Source organism: Neovison vison, chromosome 3 (genome assembly GCF_020171115.1).
Source record: "Neovison vison isolate M4711 chromosome 3, ASM_NN_V1, whole genome shotgun sequence".
NCBI classification, from domain to species: domain Eukaryota; kingdom Metazoa; phylum Chordata; class Mammalia; order Carnivora; family Mustelidae; genus Neogale; species Neogale vison.
The window spans coordinates 65810011-65830481 of record NC_058093.1 but is presented as its reverse complement, the minus strand read 5'-3'; the positions used below and the strand labels follow the sequence as shown (position 1 = coordinate 65830481).

The following is a 20471-nucleotide window of genomic DNA, read 5'->3' as shown; positions in this document are numbered from 1 at the left end:
TGGCTATTAATTCTCACAAATTATACATTTTTGGTGACTAGGCTGAGAAATCCAGAAATACAATCTACACCCAGAAAGTAGCTATTAACCTCCTGCAGAGAAAGATTTATAAGTTTGAATAAGAAGGTCTGTTAAAAATATCTCATTGTATATGCTGACAGATTTTTTTGCTAAAAAATGACTAAATTAAATGTTAATTTATATCTTATTTCCTTGGCTTTGGTCTTTCTGACAGCTCGGTCTCTCTTTAGTAATATATTTTAGGTTCAAGAATAATTTAATGGATAAGACTAACTAATTTCCTGAATAATAATGATGAAAGAGAGAGAGAACGTGGGAGAGTTATTTAGTCCCCAAATTAGCTGTTTTTATTTGAGGAGAGAAATGGTACACAGCTTCTGAGAAGGGGACTGGCCCACGTGGTCAGTTTCTTTTTTAAAAAAAAGACATTATTTATTTATTTGACACTGAAAGAGAGAGAGAGAGAAAAAGAGAGAGAGCACAAGCAGGGAGAGCAGCAGAGGCAGAGGGAGAAGCAGGCTCCCGGCCGAGCAGGGAGCCCAATGTGGGGCTCCATCCCACGACCCTGGGATCATAATCTGAGCTGAAGGCAGACACTTAACTGACTGAGCCACCCAGGCGTGTGATAGAATTCTGACTCTGGTACTTATGGTGGACCAGAGGGAGCTGGCAGGTGGGCCCAGGGTTTCCGTGGGACAGCCTATGCTAGAGAGGTGGAAAGGTCTGCCAAATAGGGAAAGAAAGAGAGATTTAAGAAATATAAGAGTCAGGTAGTAGAAATCGGAAGGGACAAGGATGTGTTTTGCCATGCTCATAATTGGGAAGCCATCAGCCATGTTTCCTTTTCCATACACTCTACCATGGCTTCCAATGCTCTTAGCGTCTCTCTAGGCCCATGACCTTACATCTCAGCCCGACCATGCACTCTGCTCTGTCCAGTTGACACATGCCCATTCCTCGTGCATGCTGAAGACTTCTTGACCTTAGGGAACTAACTCAAAGAAGCGACTCTACCCCTGGAGAGTCTCAGGCCAGGCGGGAGGCGGTGGAGGTGTCCCAGACGGCATTTTGATAGCAGGGAGGTGGCATGAGGAGTGGGTTCAGGCCCAGTCATTATGAGATTTGGCAAGAGTGCGAATGTGCAAGAGCAAGGAAGAGGAAGGACTCAAGACACACACCCCCGCTGCACCTGGGTGACTAAGAGGGTGGTGGTGCCACTAACAGGATGTGGGAACAAAGCAGAGGAATGAACAGATGTGTTGGTGCTTCCTCAGGGGCCTAGTTGAGCAGGTATAATAGGCAAGTGCCACCTGACCCGTTGGTCTTCGTCTAACTTCACGTGGATACAAACGAGGGAGAGGGATTTGTGGGTGGGTCCATCTAGCTCCTCGGCCCTGGCTCTCTCTTTACGCCTTCTTACTTCAGATGAGGTGTTTTGATAATGTAACAACCTCCGCTCCTCTTCAGCTTGCCTCTATCACTTTCTCTCTCTCCCTCTGCTGCTCCCCCTGCTTGTGCTCTCTCCGCATCCCCCACCCCGTGCCAAATAAGCAAATAAAATCTTTAAAAAAGAAGAAGAAGAAGAAAATCTTAGTAGGGGCCCCATTTTCCTCCTATTAGCTCATTTGTATCCAGGTCGCCTTACACTAGAGTAAACAGCAGGTGTAACTAGAGAGAGAAAGGTTTCCAAAACTACAACCTACAACCAAAAGGAAGGTAAAGGGGCTAGTCTGTTGCCACGGTAGCAATCAGCCAACCACGTGGATTCCGAATGGATTTGAATCTCGGACTTTTTGTTGATAGACGGGTGGGGCAGCTTTCCTCTCCTTCTCTCCCTCCCTCCTTGAGCACCCTCTGAATCAGAGTCTAGGTCAGGGTCAAATTTAAACAGCTACAGTGCAGGAAGAGTTCCGCGAAATCTAACAAGCCTGGTTGCAATGTTACCTGCAAACTTTTATGTTTATTTGACTCCTGTGACGTCAGTCAGTCCTGTTTCAACTTGTCCATAACCTATGGACTCTTTCATATTTCTGTTTATTTTCAGAGCTTCTATCCGAGAACGCTCCAAGTCTCAGCTTTCTTACCTGATGCACGAACCTCCGTTAGCTGTTGTAGATCACAAGTCTACTTACGAAGAAGACAGAAAGGTCAGGCACCAGTCGCTCTGGGGAGTGGAGGCAGTCTTTCCTGGGGACTACTGCATGACCTTTAAACTTGAGAATATGAGTTTTCAAGGCACAGATCCAGTAATGTGACTAAGTCAGATTAAATGGGAGAACCCATGAGGACGTGATGAAAACTCTGAATTCTACACAATGTATTAAAAGAAATGCAGAGTAATTAATTACTGTAAGGACATCTGGTAACTGAAACTGGACTATAACAGTTAATCGATAGTTTTCAGATGAACCATTGAAACAGATACAGACAAATTACATGTGTTTGGATTATTTGATCATATATGTACAATTTTAAGAGTTTTTAAGAATACCTGAAAAACAATTTTTCTCAAACTTTTAAATCTTTTTAAATTATAACAACCTTGGCAGAAGTGCTTATTCCCCGAAGTTATTTGAGAACGTTAGCCCTTATACAAGGTATCACAATTTTTGAATGAACAGAGGCTAATTACGTTTTATGGACAGTTGTTTACCTCTCATAGTTTTACCATAACTTTTTTAGGATACATCTAAAATTAACACTATTAATGTTAATATAGTTCAAAACAACACCAAAAATTGAAAGAAAGAGGAGAGGAATCAACAGACACAGCAATATTTCTCCTAAGGATGCAGGTCCTCAAAGCTCTCTTGGGCATCTTACCTTCACAGCAAGTGCCCATCATTCCCCTCCCCAAAGCCTTTCCTAATGTCTGCACTTCATTCTCCCGCTGACAGTCTCACTTTCAACCCCCCACTCACTCTTCATTTGAACCCTTTCACGACAGTTTTCTTATTGAGTCTCTTTTGGGGTCTTATTCCTTTACTTAATTATAGCTTCTTAAAATTAGTGACTATATATTATTTGTGTTTGTATCCCCTTGGGCGCTTAGGCCAATGCCCCATTAGGATATCAGGAGATTCTAAAACTAGGATGAAAAATTGAATTTCTACAGTTCAGTAAAGCTGAAACCGTAAGATTTATCAAAGCAAGCAAGTCAGGGAATATTTCAATTACAAGCACATCCATTATGCATGATGTCATCTCAAACTGTCTTTAAAAAATTTGAAATGAGAATGTGTTTTGGAAATAATTATAAACCTTTGTTCACAGTGACAAATGTGGAATAAAGTACAGTCTTCCTTATGATGTTATGACTATGACAGAAGGATTATGAAGGCTTTCTTGGTTCTAATCATTAGGAATGAATACATAGATGTCTCAATATCCAGTAGAGTTGGTTTAAACAAATTTCATAGAGAAACACTTTTTCTCAGGAGCAGCAGAGAGAGAAAACACATTTAGCAAACATGGTTGTTTACTGCATCTTGCCATTAAGGACTCAACTCTTTTTCTAGATCTAGAGATAGGTATTTCATTTATTTGCATGGTGCTGCCTTTAACAACAACAAGATGCCTTATATAAGTAGTCTAGTCAAGCTCCACGGGACAAAGAAACAGACACTACATTGAGATTTCAAATATAAGAGTACCAATCATATTTGAATTCTGCATTATGGTTTGTTTTTCTAGTTTCTGTAACTATTTGACAACAAAAGCAAGACAGGAAGGAAGGAAGGAGGGAAGGCAAGAAGGAAGGAGGGAAGGAGGGAGGGAGAAGGGGAAGAAGAGAAGGGAACAAGGGAGAAAGAAAGGAAAAATGGAAGGAAGGGAGGAAGGAGAAGAAGAAAATCTGATTCTGCTCTTGCTGTTGAAACTGGCAGGTGGCCCCACACAGTTACAGAGACAGATTCCTGGAGATCTGGAGATCAGATTGCCACAGGGTTTTCATGATATGGAGGAAACCTAGAAAGGAACCATTTAAATAAGAGGAAATCAAAATCAAATATACAGACCAGTTTTAGAGAAGTAAAAATGCTCTATATAATAGTCTACTTCTCAGTGTTGTAAATTAGAATGGAATAATAAACTCAATTGAATGTAAATCAATGTCATGTTTAAAAGATGTCACTTTATATTCTCTCTCCAGTGAAGAGAGAAGGAAGATGGGGGAAAAGGGGAAGCCACTGTGATCTTTTCTCTGAGAAAATAAGATCTTATGCTTATATTAATGTACTCATTTGTATGGTAATGATATTAGAGTTTTTTAGATTTAAATTTTAGTTTTTTAGATTTAAATTAACACATTTTTAAAAAGATTTTATTTATTTATTTGGGGGCAGAGAGGGGTAGAGAGAGAGGGAGAATCCTCAAGCAGACTCCATGTTGAGTGCAAAGACCCATGCAGGGCTCAATCCCAGGACCCTGATATCAAGACCTGAGCCAAAATCAAGAGTCGGACGTTTAACCAACAAAGCCACCCAGGTGCCCCCACCAATTTTTAAAAAAAAAACCAGTGGAATAAATACCATTTAATTTATGGAATTTTTAGTCCCAAGTAATACTTTAAAGTACTTTAAATATGTGGGATATTCTAATCCCAAGTAGATTTTAAAGCATTTTAAAAGTTAACTGAATTCTAGAAAGACCAATACTGGCAAAATCTTTTCTTTTTCTCATTTTATGGAGGAGTTCTAACCTTATCTGTTGACTGGGAAGTGTTCTATCTTATGTTGCAATGCAAAAAGTTTACTTACATAAAGGAATTATCTCCACCTTGTGGTCTCTTAGAGTTTTGACTCTGGGCATTTAGAAGAGATGGTGCATGAGAAGATTGTATTTCCAGACACTAAGTGGGGTTACATGAGACCAAGGTCTCCTAGTTAGCTGGTAACAGAACTAAGGGGATTGCAGCCTGTTTCTTCCCACTCTCCAAGCTGTGCTTTGGGCTCCTATAACTGGAGTCAGATCTTAGCTATGATGCTGATAAAATTAAACGGAGGATTAGGAGAAACCTACAGACCAGAGGTGCCAGTCTTTGATATAGAGGCATGTCTCTCAGGGAAACTAATGAAGTAGAATCTACAGGAGTTCGAGCCAAGGTCACACATTTGAAACCCATCACAGCCAACTTAGAAGATAGAGTTTAAGTATTCTGTAAGAGGACAGAGGCAGGGCACTTAACAAATGACTTTCAGTATGTGTCCGTTGGGAGAACCTCTGCTCCTTTGTCATAGTTACCATTTCTTATCATCAAATCTTGAAGTCATTATTGAGGCAGGAGGTCCAGATGGATTGGCACACAGAAACCAGCATAACACTGTATAGAAAGTAGGACATAAGATTTAAGTAGGAAGTTATATTTTCACCTGACCTATAAGAGGAGATGGAAGGAAGGAACATCCACCACTAAACCATCTGCATAGTAGGAGAGCTCAGTGTTGTTGTTGTTGCTGTTGTTTTTTAATAAATGTTTCATTGCATGTATGCATCATGGGCATAAAGGTTTCATTCATTCTTTCATCCAATGAATATTGATCGTACATCTGCTGTGTGCCAAGGATTGTGTTACAGATGCAAAGATGAACAAGAGCCACCATCCCTCTCCCTGCACTGGAGTTGCTAGCAGGATACTTCTTTACATGCGATAAACACATATGCACGGTGCCACTTGACCTTGCTACAATAAAGGAAACCTATCAACTTTTATAATTTCATCTCTTTCTGTGAGTTACTGCTTTGCCATAGATGCAGGGAAGATGAATAAATCATCTTTAGCTTTTTTAGAAGACTAAATTTGTCTCTAGCTTTGCAAAAATCAAAGGAAAAAATCTGTACACAATGACTTTATATTTTGTGTTCTTCTATTCTTCCACTATTCTTTTTTTTTTAATTCTTACTATTTTTTTAAGCTTTATCATATAAGTCAATCAGAAGTCAGGTTTTCTAGTTTTTGCATCATTCAGGCTTGATGGTGCATCTTTTGGGGGGTGGGTCAGGGGACAGTTTCCCATAAAGTCCAATATCTAGTGAAGGAGGATAAAAGATAATCATTCAAATCAATTAAATTTTGTCTCCTGTTAGTTTATCTTGGAATGATAACTACTGGGAAAAAAAATCACTTTGTATTATTTTTACATGTCTCAGGTATTGTTGCTTAGGGTTAAGGATACCTTTAAGAATCAGAAAGCCAGGGAAATTTCTGTCCTGTTGGGCTGTGAGTTGGTTCTCTCATAGGGCCCTGGTTCCGGGAAATGTCAGAGTCTGATGTGCCTGGATGTACATACAGCACAGCTGATACTTCCCAAGTCTATAATCTTGGAATCCTGGGCATTCTGCTCCAGAAGGAGTCTTGGAGATTACATACTGCTGGTAATCTCGCAGACTAGGCTTTACTGTTCGAATTACCCGAGGAGTATTTTTAAAACACAGATTCATACTCAGGCTTACTAAATTCGAATTTCTGGTGATGGGGACCCAGGAATCTGTATTTTTAATAATTGATCCACCATAAGTCCAGCAAACATCCTCGTCTGGACACTAACCACCGTCTAGAATGGTAAAGGGTCTACATTTTGCTCGATTGCAAGCTTCCAAGTTAGCCTGACACAATTTCATGGGTGCTGGCAGAATATGCAAGCGTCCTGAGCCAGAGACAAAAAAACTTTATTATTCACAGCAAGAATAGTATCCAGAGTTTATCATTTGCACTGGTTTCCCAGCCCAACCCCCAGATTTAACGAGGCCAGCAAACAAAGGGGAGGTGTTACAGGGGGGGAATCCTGAGCTGGAGGAGCTTGATTGTTTTATAATGGACAGTAAACACATCTGCTCTTTTCTTGGGTTGGAGATATCATCTCTGTCCTCCAAGGGTATTTGCTATGCAAACGTCCTTGAAAAAATAGTCTGGATAGAGGTAGTCAGCGCGTCTGCATAAGATGTGAAGAAACACAAGACACCGATAGAAAGTTGTCTTCCCCAAATAACTTAATCCAACTCTCTCATTTTGAGGATGAGGTAACGGAGCCCCAGAGAGCTAAATATATTTCATAGGTGGCTACACTGGGCTCATCCAAGAACCTTGTTCTTTCTATACTTGTTCTACTCATGCTGTTCTAGTCCCTCTTCTTCCTCCCTGGAATTGATTTATAGAGTTAATAGGTTGTCAGAGATGAAATTATTGAACAGAAGGATTTGCTGCATGAATGTATAGTGACAAGTGCAGATGTTGAGAGCAGGCCAGGAGAGAATTTGCAATGGAGGCAATAAGAAATCCATCACCTGCCAAGCTGTCTTCCACCCAGTTGGCTTGCAGTGATAATGAAATAACATCACACAAGGTTTTATTTAAACTAAATTGGTAATGTGGTCTTTGACTTTGGATGCAAAAGGAGAGTATTTGAATTTCCTTGCTGTTGCCTCTTCCTGACATTCAACTATCTAAAGGGTAAATTATCATGTATTAATGAACCAGAACACTAATTAGTAGTTTTGTAGTCACTTTGTTGTATTTTTGTATATTTTAATAGAAAGAGTAAAAAAAAAAATCAATGCAAATCTATACAAGCCACCTAAAATCCTTTAAGTGAAGTCAGTAATAAATTTAACAAATGATTGATTAGTACTACAAATCATGCACTGAGTAATATCTATAGCGAGGAAAAATGATAGTAAAAATGATGGGATTCTGATTATAATATTTACTTTAAAGAGGACAAAAATTTGTTAGCTCTGACACTTCAATGACAACAACTAAAGAGATCAGAATAGGGAAATATTAAAACAGTTTTCACGCCTTGCAAAGAATATGTAGAATTTAGAAATCCTGAATGGATTACCATTTTCTTTCTTTTTTCTTTCTTTCTTTCTTTCTTTTGGATTACCATTTACTTCTGGGCACTAATTAAGGGAAATCTTACAGAAAGCATGTCAATGGTAACTGTTGACACCATTTAATACATTTTAATAATTATTTTGCTTTGTTTCAGATACACTGCCCTGCCCTAGTACTTTAGTCAGTTACTAGATTGAAGAACTTCACCATTTATGAAGGATTCACCTTGAAATTTTTATGAGTCCTCAATTATGTAATCAGCACCATAGCCCAAAAAATTTTATAAATTGGAGGGGTTACTTTTTTCAAAGATCCAACATATTTATTACTCCCCTGGAGATAATAAATAAATAATTGTGAAATGAAATAAATAATAGATAAGTAAATATCTAATTGTGAAATAGATAAATATCTAATGTATCTAAATAAACAGATAAATAAATATCTAATTGCAAAATGAAAACCACAAGTTCGCCTTCAGTTGAGTACCCACCAAGTGTGTCCCTTCCAAGTCACAGCGTGCTCTCAAGGAATTCAAAACCATTTCTTACAAAACAATGATCACAGCATCTCATAGAACTTAGAGGTCACTCATAACCAGTCAAACAATGACTTTTAAATCTATGAATACCAGAGGGTCTGCTGTATAAGAAAAGAACATAGGCAAAAATATCTGTGTGTACCTTGAGTGACTAATGTACCCTTTTTTCCCCTCAAGGACAAGGACATTCCTGTGGAAGAAGAAATTGAACCTGCCCCGGTTAGGAGGATTCTAAAATTCAATGCTCCAGAGTGGCCCTACATGCTGGTAGGGGCCGTAGGGGCTGCTGTCAATGGGTCGGTCACACCACTCTATGCCTTTTTATTCAGCCAGATTCTTGGGGTAAGTGAACAGATGGATTAACTTTAGTCTTCATTTTTTTTTTGTTTTGTTTTTCCATCAGTGGATATTGTCATTTTTGATGGGTTGGCTCTGTATTTTAATGGATTGAGCTTTCTTTTCCTCATTTCTAAAGGATTCAAAGTGCCCCGAGTCTCCATACACAGAAGGTAAGAAGACGAAGCTAGGCACTCTCATTTGGGGGGGCAGGATACTCTTCCAATCATCGTGTCTGTAAAAAGCTGCAATGTGGCTGTGAATGTAGTGTTAGGAGAGGGCAATTTCCCTACATGCAATCAAAATCAGAATGCAAAGCAGGTTCGTTGAATAATACAGAAGGATTTTAGGGTCATTTTGATCTTGCTGAAACAGCTGAGGTGCAAAGTTGGCTTATAAAAGCAGGTGTGAGTGCGCGTTGTAGAATTGTCTGCTCTGCTGATTGCACCATTGAAATGGCAGGTGGGGGAGGAAACAGGAAAAGGAAGAGAGAAGTAAAACAAGGCATGGATAAAGAATAAGCTTATTTCGATTTTTCACTTCCCAGGCATTTTGATAGTCTCCATCTGACTTCACTGCTACAATAAAAGATAATAACTATAAGCATGAATTGACACTATCTAAGCACTTTAAATATAATAGGTCACTAGATTTTCCTAGTAACCACCTCAGGTAGATATTCTTATTGTTCCTGTTTTACAAAAAAGCAAACCAAGTTATACAGAACTTCAGATAGCAAATAATGGATCAGGGATTCAAATCCAATGTGACTGGAGAGCCAGGTTCTAATAAAACTCTCACTGTAAAATTAGTTATTGAAATGCTGCCATTTTTTAGTTGAAATTTACCCACATACACAGATCCCATTATATTAACAAGGAGAAAAATCTAGAATCTAGATAACTTTATTAATTTGTTCATAGTGAAACAGGCATTAGGTGGTAGGGCCAGGACTAGAACTGAGCTTTTCCGAAGCCTGGGCTGAAGAATTTGCCGGCACACCGGACTGTCAGAGCTTGCCAAGAGTCCTGAGCGTTAGTTTCCCTTCTACTTCTCTTTCTTTGGTGGCCTCTCTGGAAGAGGTCCTGACCCGAATAATGTCCCCACGGGCACGAATCATACAGAAAGACTTGGATAGTCTACAAACAAAATCAAGTCAATTGTGTCAGGCGGGCCCAGCCGGGGCTTTAATTTCCATACTGCCCCCTTGTGGTAAGTGAGGAAATCATGGTAATTTCGGAGAGGTAGGAAATTGGAAACTGTGCCCTTCAACCCTGGTAAATTGAATTTCTGGTTGTGTGAAAGCCTTTATGATGACAATCTTTTAAATAATTAACTTATATTCCTTACTTTCTGGTAAGTACAACATCCTAAATATAATGGAAACATTCTTTTACTTACTCAACAGATGTCTGCTGGTTGTCTCCCATAGATACTGTGCTAGGAATTTGGGATTGCATTCAATCATGCTGGCTTCTCTAATAGAGTTTCTAGTCTATGAGGAAGACAGACATTAAACACAGAAATCTACCCATAATTCAGCAAATATTTATGAGTCACTTATTGTTTGTCAGACAGACATCATTGCTGGGATTGAGGCTAGAGGGAGGAACAAGAAAACCAAAGCCCTTCCTTGCTCTCATTACGCTGACATACTAGTAGGGAAAGGCTCTAGAAATGCATCTCACTGAGCAGTGATGAGATAGATGTAGAAAGGGTGGTGGATAGGATTGAATTCTGTAAAGACCCAACTAAGATCTAGATGTTTGCTTTTAAAAATAAATCTGGGGGGTCCCTGGGTGGCTCAGTGGGTTGAGCCTCTGCCTTCGGCTTGGGTCATGATCTTAGGGTCCTAGGATCGAGCCCCGCATTGGGATCTCTGCTCAGCAGGGACCCTGCTTCCCCTTCTCTCTCTGCCTGCTTCTCTGCCTACTTGTGATCTCTCTCTCTGTCAAATAAATAAATAAAATCTTAAAAAAAAAATCTGGGATACTATCTTCCTTCCTAATCACCAGTTTCTTAGAAAAACAGGGCGAAGAATACATTTACTCAGCCTTACCCAAAACCTTATATGAGCTGTTGTGGAAAGAGTGCTGGATTCCCAACCAGGAGATCTTTTCTTCTGAAACTAGGTCTTCTAGATGCTTTTCAAGCACCATATGCCCTGGGGTCGCACCATGCCATTTCTTTGGGCCCTGGGTTCCTCAACAATAAAAGGAGGGATTGACAAACACGGTTTCTAAGATACCTTCCAGCCCTATTAGTGTATGAAGTGGCCAAGTTAGAAAAAATTGGATTTTTCAAATTTTTAACCCCTGCTCTCCTAGAGCATCCCCCGCATTGTTGGTAGTGAGAACAGTCTCTGCGATTCTTCGGGTCACAACCAGAAATCCTAGGAAAAACTCAGCTTAAGCCTTTAGCTTAAGGGCTGTAGTACCAGAGTAACAGGATCTAGTTGGAGAAATCCAAAGTCTGCTCACGGTTAATGTTCTCACAGGGTTATATTTGCTAAGCGAATGATGCTAAACGAAGTACTATTTTCCCTCTCTGATAAAGAAGATCATTTCTGTTTGTCTCTTAGCATAATTACCACATATTCATCAGCAGCTTCATGATACTTTCATCTCACAGGGTATAATCATGAGTCAGATAATAGTCTGTTTGTAATTACGCTATTTTCATCCTGACATACCTAAAGGGCACAATATTCACATTTGGTGTATTGAGACCACAGTTTGGAATGGAGACCCAGCGAATGATTGGACACTGAGGAGCCTGGTTGTTAATCGAGCGAGGCATCGATGCACACATAAAACATAATTTAGCTGATTCACTTTCCATGGGTCTAGTTGACTTGGAAAGTGTACAAGTATTCCAAGCACAGCAATGTGGATGTAGCCTGCTGGGAGAAAACAAGAACTTTGGAGCCAGCTAGCCCTGGAACTCTGAGAGCATTTGAATAAGTGGCTTTTCCTTGATGAGTCTTAGTTTCCTCATCCGGAATGAGGGGCAAAATAATCTACCTTACTGGGTTGTTTTAAGAAGCCTAACTTAAGGAAATCTTCATTTAAGTTAAAGTAGGCTAACTAACACATTTGGCATCTGGTAAATATCAAGAGTTTAGTGAATGTTTCTTTTCTCCTTAAACAAATTTATCATTACAAAAATGGCAAATGTATTAAAAGGAAACTTATGGATAGGTGGCCTTTTGGGTTGCATTTCAACAAGTATATACAAAGGACTCATGGGGTAGAATTTTGTGAAAAAGGTTATGGATAGACAGATGCCCAGTCTTGAACTGGACAGTCGTGTGGATCTAATATTAGCCAAATACTTGTTTGATACTGAGAAGATGAGTAATGCCAGGAGCCAAGAGAGCCTGCCAGGAAGAAAACCACTGGAATCAGAAAAATAGACATTTCCTTATCTAATAACCACTAGCTAAATGAACTTGGATAGAAGGTTTGATAGTTTGGGCTCTAGTTTTCCATCTATAAAATAAGAGTTAAGTTGACTAATCTGCACTTCTATGGTCCAATAGTCCATGACTGTAATAGGTGACATGAGGGAGCAATGGGAATTGTGGAATCACAGCTTGGGGTTTGGGGGATTTGTATAGTGATTTTTTTAAAAAAGATTTTATTTATTTATTTGACAGAGATCACAAGTAGGCAGAGAGTCAGACAGAGAGAGAGAGAGAGGAGAGGAAGCAGGCTCTCCGCTGAGCAGAGAGCCCGATGCGGGGCTCGATCCCAGGACCCTGAGATCATGACCTGAGCTGAAGGCAGAGGCTTTAACCCACTGAGCCACCCAGGTGCCCCTGTATAGTGATTTTTAAAACCAAAAAAACAGGTCTTTAAATCCCTAAATTAGTAAACTCTGTAAACGTATGAGTTACTCTGTGCTGGGAAGAATGACCATGGAATCTTCTGATCCCACTTCCACCAGTATTAAGAACCACGAAGACCCTAGAAACAGTAAATCTTTAATCTAGAACCCCTCACTGCACTTTGGAATTTGTGATGATTTGAATAGGTTACTTTGCTTTACAAAAAAGGATTTGTTAATGGAGTGGTATACATTGTTTTCAAGAGATTTATCTGGTATGTGGTAGGCACTCAATACATATTTATTGAATAAATGGTTTCTTTTGAGCAACTGCTTGTTGGGATTGTTCTGGTTACTTAAATTAACTTAGAACAATAAATAAGGCTGTCCAGTGCATACTTTTTCTGAACTGAGAGTCCCCTCACTTAGGTCAAGTTAGGAAGTTTTGTTGTACCTGAAATCCATTTCCGTATAGAGCAAGGTCATTAGAATATGCAGCTGTTCTCCCCTTGTCTTATTGCAACAGCTGAGTCCCCAGTCATTTGCTTGAGCATACGTCTGCAAGTTCAGAGTATGCTCATAAAGTATAGTCTGCTCCTAATTATACACTCAAAACACCCCATTCACAACTTCCAGAGTGTTTTTTTGCGGGGGAGGGTGTGGGTGGAAGGATGTTTTCAACTTCCCCTGATTTAGAAAGAACAACCTCAGATGGATAGAAAACTAGTTCCAGTTAATGCCTTGATAGCTACTTTAATGATGCTATGATTCACATATATATATTGGTATACATACATATACAGATGTATGTGTGTATATATATATACACACATACGTGTATGGTACCTGAATGGGAAAATCATCTTTATTGCTTCTACTATTTGAGAAGGACAGAAATCATGATAACACTCTTTGTTCCAGATAACATTCTAATCTTCCCTCCTTTCCTTCCTTCCTTCCCTCCTTCCATCCGTTCCTTCCTTTTTTAGTTTGCCTTATTACATAAAGGATTTGAGATATTGAATCATATTTTTCATCTCTATCAGTGAAAAGCCAACACAATTGCCTACATCAGGCTAAGAAATCAGACCAAAATTCTGCAAATTATTGCTGTTGGTTTTCATTTGCCAAGTTTTCTTTCCCACGGGAATTAAAGTAGACATGCTCATAGATAACTTTGGTTTAATTACTAATATGTTCTCTTAACTCAATGGTTAAGAGAAACTTCTTTTAAACGTATTTTATTTCTTTTGCTCTTGTTTGTAATAATAAAATAATATTTTTGCTTATTATCTTATGAAGACTTTTTCACTTCCTGATAAAGAAGAACAAAGGTCACAGATCAATGGTGTGTGCCTGCTATTTGTAGTAGTGGGCTGTGTATCCCTTTGCACTCAGTTTCTGCAGGTAAGGAATTTTATTTTTTAGTAAGCGATTTAGCTATTTCCTCCCCTTTCATGTTAAAATATCACTAAAGACTCCTTTATGTTTCAGGGATATGCTTTTGCTAAATCTGGAGAACTCCTTACAAAAAGGCTACGTAAATATGGTTTCAGAGCAATGTTAGGGCAAGACATTGGCTGGTTTGATGACCTCAGAAATAGTCCTGGGGCACTAACAACAAGGCTTGCTACGGATGCCTCCCAAGTTCAAGGGGTAAGCTTTGGGAATGGGGGAGACAAGGCATGTTATTAACTGGAGTAAACATTTTTTCCTTTGAGCATTCTGATAATCACCTATATGTTTCCCATGAAATAAGAACTCACAAGATTGAGATGTCCCAGAGCCACATTTCCCACCATCCTGACAGACAGCAGTCTCTCTCAGGCAATGTGCAGAATCAGTGCCATGAGTCAAATCTGTCAGGGTAGATTTTTTGGGGAGTCTAGCAACTGAGAAATTTCCTAAGACTCATTCCTCAGATCATTTTCAGGCCCAGAGGTTCAGATTCCATGAGACTTAATGGCGCCCCCCAGAGGTGGAAGCAAAGCCTCCTCACACAGGTGCCCAGTGGACCTGTAATCTTAGGAAAAGAGATCTTAGTTGCCTCTGTAAACGCCAATCCGGAAACTGAAGAAACTCATAGAGGCACTCACAGAGACAAAGCTATGATTTCTGGACCCCAAACCTGCAGCCTTCCTTGTTCAGGTGACTCATCCCTGTGTAGGGTGAGGCAATGCTTTTAGAAAACCAGTGGTTTGTATTAAAGTGATGAGAGTCAAATGTGCCATCCAGCACCTCTGCTCACTTTCTGTGGACATAAAAAGAAAGAAAGGGAGAGGAAGGAAGGATAGAAGGAGGGAAGGAGGAAAGGAAGGAAGGAAGGAAGGAAGGCGAAAAAGGAAAACCACAATTTGTGAGGTTCTTGAAAGAAAACCCTCAGGATTGAAAAACTGAGTACTGTATGTCTTGACTCGTAGCCAGCTCAACCAAAAATATGGACAATGGTATGAGAGACTTTCAGAGGAGCTTGGGATCCTCTTCCTCAGAGCTTTTTTCTGGGCATAAATGTGTTTCTCATAGACTTTGGGTCACACTCTACATATTGTTTTGTAATCTTTCTGTTTTTCTCCTACAACAATCTGATGTGAACATATTTTAGTAATTATATATTCTTCTAGAGTAGATTTTTGATGGTTATATAATCCATTATTTTAAGGTGTCATCATTTAAGAATTCCTTATCGAAATGTATTTCTGCTTTCCCTCTTTATAAGCAAATTACATCATTATACATCAAGCTTGGCATATCCTTATCATTTTTTTGTTCTCAAAATATAATCACTGGCTCAGAGTGTATAATAATTTTGAAGGGTTTTAATATGCATTGTCTTACTGCTTTAAGAAAGTCTGTAGCAATCTCACGTTTAACATCTGAGTATTCTAGTGTCCAGTTTACCAGACTCTTAAGCTTAGATCAAATAAATAAGCAATCACCTTATCGCTTCTATTTTTGCATCCTTCAATCTGCAAGGGGCTTTTTAAGGTTATTCACTCTCACTTGAATTCAGGGAGTAGCATCTGATCATCTTACAAAAATTTTCTTATTCTTTAAAAAAATGAAAAGTTTCTAAGAGTTTCTCTAATATTTTTGTTAAACATTTTTTATTTTTTAGTTTTATTTATTTATTTTTAAAGATTTTATTTATTTATTTGACAGAGAGAGAAAGATCACAAGTAGGCAGAGAGGCAGGCTGAGATAGAGAGGGGGAAGCAGACTCCCCGCTGAGCAGAGAGCCCAATGTGGGGCTCAATCCCAGAACTCTGAGATCATGACCTGAGCTGAAGGCAGAGGCTTAACCCACTGAGCCACCCAGGGACCCCAGTTAAACATTTTTTTTTTAAAGATTTTTAATTATTTATTTGATAGACAGAGAGAGATCACAAGTAGGCAGAGAGGCAGGCAGAGAGAGAGGGGGAAGTAGGCTCCCTGCTGAGCAGAGAGCCCAATGCGGGGCTCGATCCCAGGACTCTGAGATCATGACCCGAGCCGAAGGCAGAGGCTTAACCCACTGAGCCACCCAGGCGCCCCTAAACATTTTTTTAAATGTGATTGCTAACCAGGGTCAAATTTATTTTAATATTGATGTAAAGTAGAAATCTTGCCCTTTTTTCCCTCCAAGCTGGATAGAAAATATTCCTCCACCAAAATTTAATGCAGATTTCATTTTCCAGCTGTTTGAAATCCTCCTGCCCATTGTGAATGTCAACTTCCCAAGGATGCTTGGAGCTATGGGGATTCTCTCTTCTCTTTCATTGATCAGTTTGATTTATTCTGTGCCAGGACCTTCCTGTTTTAGTTATGTAACGTTATGATAAGTGTTTATTATCTGGTAAGGTAGATCCTTGCACAATAATTTTTCCTCCTCAAAATTCTTTTTTTTTTTAATTCTTGGGCATTAACTGTTCTAATGTATTTAAAATCATCTTGGCTTCTTCAAAAAATTTATTTTGATTCCCACTGAATACATCCGTGCAGCCACAACACTTCCCTGACTCCCACACACACAGATTGTTGTTGTGAGGATACTAAAAGTTCCCAAGAGAAACATATAAACTAGAATCTTTAGTTTTTAGTAAGATATATAACTACACAATATACTATATGCTATGTATAGTATATATAATACACAGATACATTAATATGTCACTATCTTGTTCATTTTCACAATTTTTTTCACAATATTTTTTCACAATTCTGAATGAATGTCATAGATTGAGATTTTAGTTGTATATTTATCTTATTGCCGTCCACTTTTTCAGGTTTTCTTATTAACTAATTTTTTAAAAATCTAATTTAGTCTTTTGAATTTCTAGGCATATAATCAAACTATATGTAAAGAAAGATAATTATTTCTCTATTTTTTCTTTTTCAATACTTACACCAACTATTTTATTTTTTCATTTTATTTCATTACTAGAACTTTCAAACACTTGCGTAGAGTGCTAAGAGGAGGAAGAGGGGATTTTCATAAACAAGACAAAAATACATAAAGTAGACTTGTCAGACTACATAAAAACTTAAAACTTTTGTATAAACAAATGATTATGAAAATATTTGTAACAAGGATTAATATACCTGGTAAGTCTAGTGCTCCTAAAATTGGTCAGAGAATTTTAAAAAGTAGTAATAAAGGTTTAAAAAAAAGGTATATGGACAAGCAACAAAAAAAGAAGTGCAATGAGATAATGAACAAATGAAGAATTGTATAACCTTATTAATAGAAAAATATGAATTAACCAATGGAAAACACCATTTTCCACCTATCAACTCAATAAAAACTATCATGAATGACAACTTCCTATATTTGTGAAGATGAGGAGGAACTGACACTGTCATAAAATATTGGTTACAGTTTGAATTTTTCCGACATTTTTTAGAGAATAATCAGGTCTGCAAATTCTCTGACTAAAATTCATATGAGTAAATTCTCTCCTATTTTGTGACAATGTGCATTCAAATCTATGTTTATATTGATCAAAAATTACTAAATTCTCCTGGAAACTACCTGAATATCCACCAATAAGAAAATAGTTGAGTGAATACATCGATATGAAAATTAGGCAGCTATTTTTCAAGGTATTAATGTAATGATCTGGGGGGATGGTTATGTTATACCAAGTGAAAAAAATTGAAGTACAAAGTAATATCAAGACTGGTCCCTTCTTGGTGAAAAAAAAAATTTTTTTTAAATTATTTATTTATTTATTTGACAGAGAGAGATCACAAGTAGGCAGAGAGGCAGGCAGAGAGAGAAAAGGAAGCAGGCTCCCCACTGAGCAGAGAGCCCGATGTGGGGCTCAATCCCAGGACCCTGAGATCACAACCTGAGCTGAAGGCAGAGGCTTTAACCCACTGAGCCACCCAGGCGCCCCTGCAAAAATGTTTATCGTTGTATATGTAATCTATTTTACATGTCTTGAGCTGTATTACTTTCTAAATTTAAAAAAAAATATTGACTGAGTAGAATGTAAAAGAAAACAAAATAATAAGATCCCAAAGAACTTAGCTGCTATTTTCCAAATTCTCTATAATGCCTGACTGTCCTTGCCAACCAGAAATTTTTTTTTCTTTTTAACTGTGGCAAAATATACAAAACATAAAATTGATCATTGTAACCATTTTAAAGTGTACAATTCGGTGACATTAAGTATATTCATACTGTTATTCAACCACCACCACTCTCCATATCTAGAACTTCTATCATCCCAAATAAAAGCTCTGTACCCATTAAATATTAACTTCCCCTCTCCCCGCCAAACCCCTTCAATCCCTGATAACCACCATCCCATGCTGGCTTAATGAATTTGACTATTCCAGGAACCTCATATAAGCAGAATCATATAATACCTGTCCTTTCGTGACTGGTGTATTTCACCTGGCTTGATGTCCTCAAGTTTCATCCATGTTGTAGCATGTGTCAGAATTTCATTTCTTTTTAAAGGCTTGCATAATAACCCACTATTTGTGTAGGCCACATTTTGTTTATTCATTCATTTGTCAGCGAGCACTTGGCCTGCTCCCACCTTTTGGTTGTTATGGATAACACTGCTATAAATATAGGTGTACATATAAACTTTTAATTTAGCTTTTCATTCCTATCTTCAAGGAAGTTATAAGCAATATATAGGAATTCTTGGGAGAGAGAGCTCATATTCCATATGAGTCTTTAATACAGAATGAAGATGTAAATTATTTTTGTCTACCACTTCCTTAGTACCTATTGTTACCTAATAGCTTACCTGTGATTGTTTCGAATTCTTTATCTTTTAAATAATGCTAAAGTCTCTAAAATCCTGACAAAAATCTTGCAATTGTACCCATGCAAGTCTTTTCTACACAGAAGATACCGACCTTTGGTCACATCTGCATAGTTGCAACTGAAAGATTTGAAACCATGAAATAATTTTTATTATAAATAGTAATTACCACGAGTGTCCCTTCTCTACCTATATTGAGACTGAATCCTTTTTGTCCATTTTGTATTGATGGAACAGCTAGTTATTAAGTTAGCATGTGATTTTGTACCAATGAGCAGGTTAACGTCAATGAGAATCAAAGTGGGCTCTTAGAATAGTCTTGTACAGTTTTCAAAACTATGATTATAGAACAAGCATCAGTCTTCACTGAATAATCAAAAAGATTACCATAAGTCCAAGTCCTGGTTAGTTTCAAGCAGACCAAATGCATAGTCACCTGACATACAAGCAGCCCTTGCTTAGGGCTGAATTAATCTCATATGGACTGCTATAGCTCTGACACCCATGAAATGGAATCAGTCACTGGATGAGCTTCCACAAAGCTATGAATAAAATGGACTTTTATTAATCCAGTCTTCAAATGCATTAGGGAGCTCATTATTTTAAAACATCTTTTTAAGCATAGAACTACCAAATGACCCAGTAATTTCACTCCTAGGCATATATCCAAAAGAAGAAAAACACAAATAGATATTTGTAATCAATGTTCATAGCAAAATTATTCATATGGCCCAAAGTGGAAGCAATGTGAGCGTCCATCAACAGATGAATGGATAAACACAATGTGGTATATACATATAATGAAATACTATTCAGCTTTTAAAGGAATAGGAATTCTCATATGTGCTACAATGTGGATGGACCTTGAAAATGATATGCTTAGTAAAATTAGCTGGACACAGAAGGCTATTGTGTGATTCCACTTAGGTACTCAGAAGAGGCAAATTTATAGAGACAGAAAGTAGAATAGAGGTTGCCAGGGGCTGGGGAGAGGAAGAAAGAGGGGTTATTATTTAATGGGTTCAGAGTTCTTGTTGTAGATGATAAGAAGATTTTGAGCATTGATGGTGGTGATGGTTACACAAGCCCGAATGTATTTAATGCCACGGAATTGTATACTTATGAAGGGCTAAGTGTAAGTATAAACATCGTGTTATGCATATTTTATCAGAATACTTTCTTTTTTGTATAAGATTGCCTTTTCACATAGTGGAATTTGGTAAGAGAGACTGTGTCTGAGATGGGTTCATTGCTTTTGGTTTGCAGGCAGCCGGCTCTCAGATCGGAATGATGGTCAATTCCTTCACTAACATCACTGTGGCCATGATCATTGCCTTCTTCTTTAGCTGGAAGCTAAGCCTGGTCATTCTGTGCTTCTTCCCCTTCTTGGCTTTATCGGGAGCCATACAGACCCGAATGCTGACAGGCTTTGCCTCTCAAGACAAGGAGGCTCTGGAGATCGCCGGCCAGGTAATCTAGCAGACCCAATTTTCAAACTGCTTACAGCTCAGTGGCTGTCAAACCGTTAAGAGTGAGCAGTACAGAGAGATTTAAGGAAGCCGTTAGCCTACAAACGTTCATCCCCGGAAGCCTCCCACTAGCCTTTTTTGTGTGTGCCTTGGCCGGAAGGCTGCGACAATGAAGCTCTGAT

At 38.5% G+C, this 20471-nt stretch overlaps 1 protein-coding gene across 3 annotated transcripts in view; it reads left to right on the top strand.

Annotated features, from left to right (window-relative positions):
- Positions 1-20471, top strand: part of ABCB11 (ATP binding cassette subfamily B member 11) — an 85137-nt gene that overhangs the window by 51777 nt on the left and 12889 nt on the right. For all 3 annotated transcript variants that reach the window (XM_044242275.1, XM_044242274.1, XM_044242273.1), the window contains 5 exons: positions 2066-2168; positions 8574-8738; positions 13863-13967; positions 14055-14216; positions 20087-20290. In XM_044242275.1, the coding sequence (XP_044098210.1) occupies positions 2066-2168; positions 8574-8738; positions 13863-13967; positions 14055-14216; positions 20087-20290 (739 nt within the window). The remainder of the gene's footprint in view (positions 1-2065; positions 2169-8573; positions 8739-13862; positions 13968-14054; positions 14217-20086; positions 20291-20471) is intronic.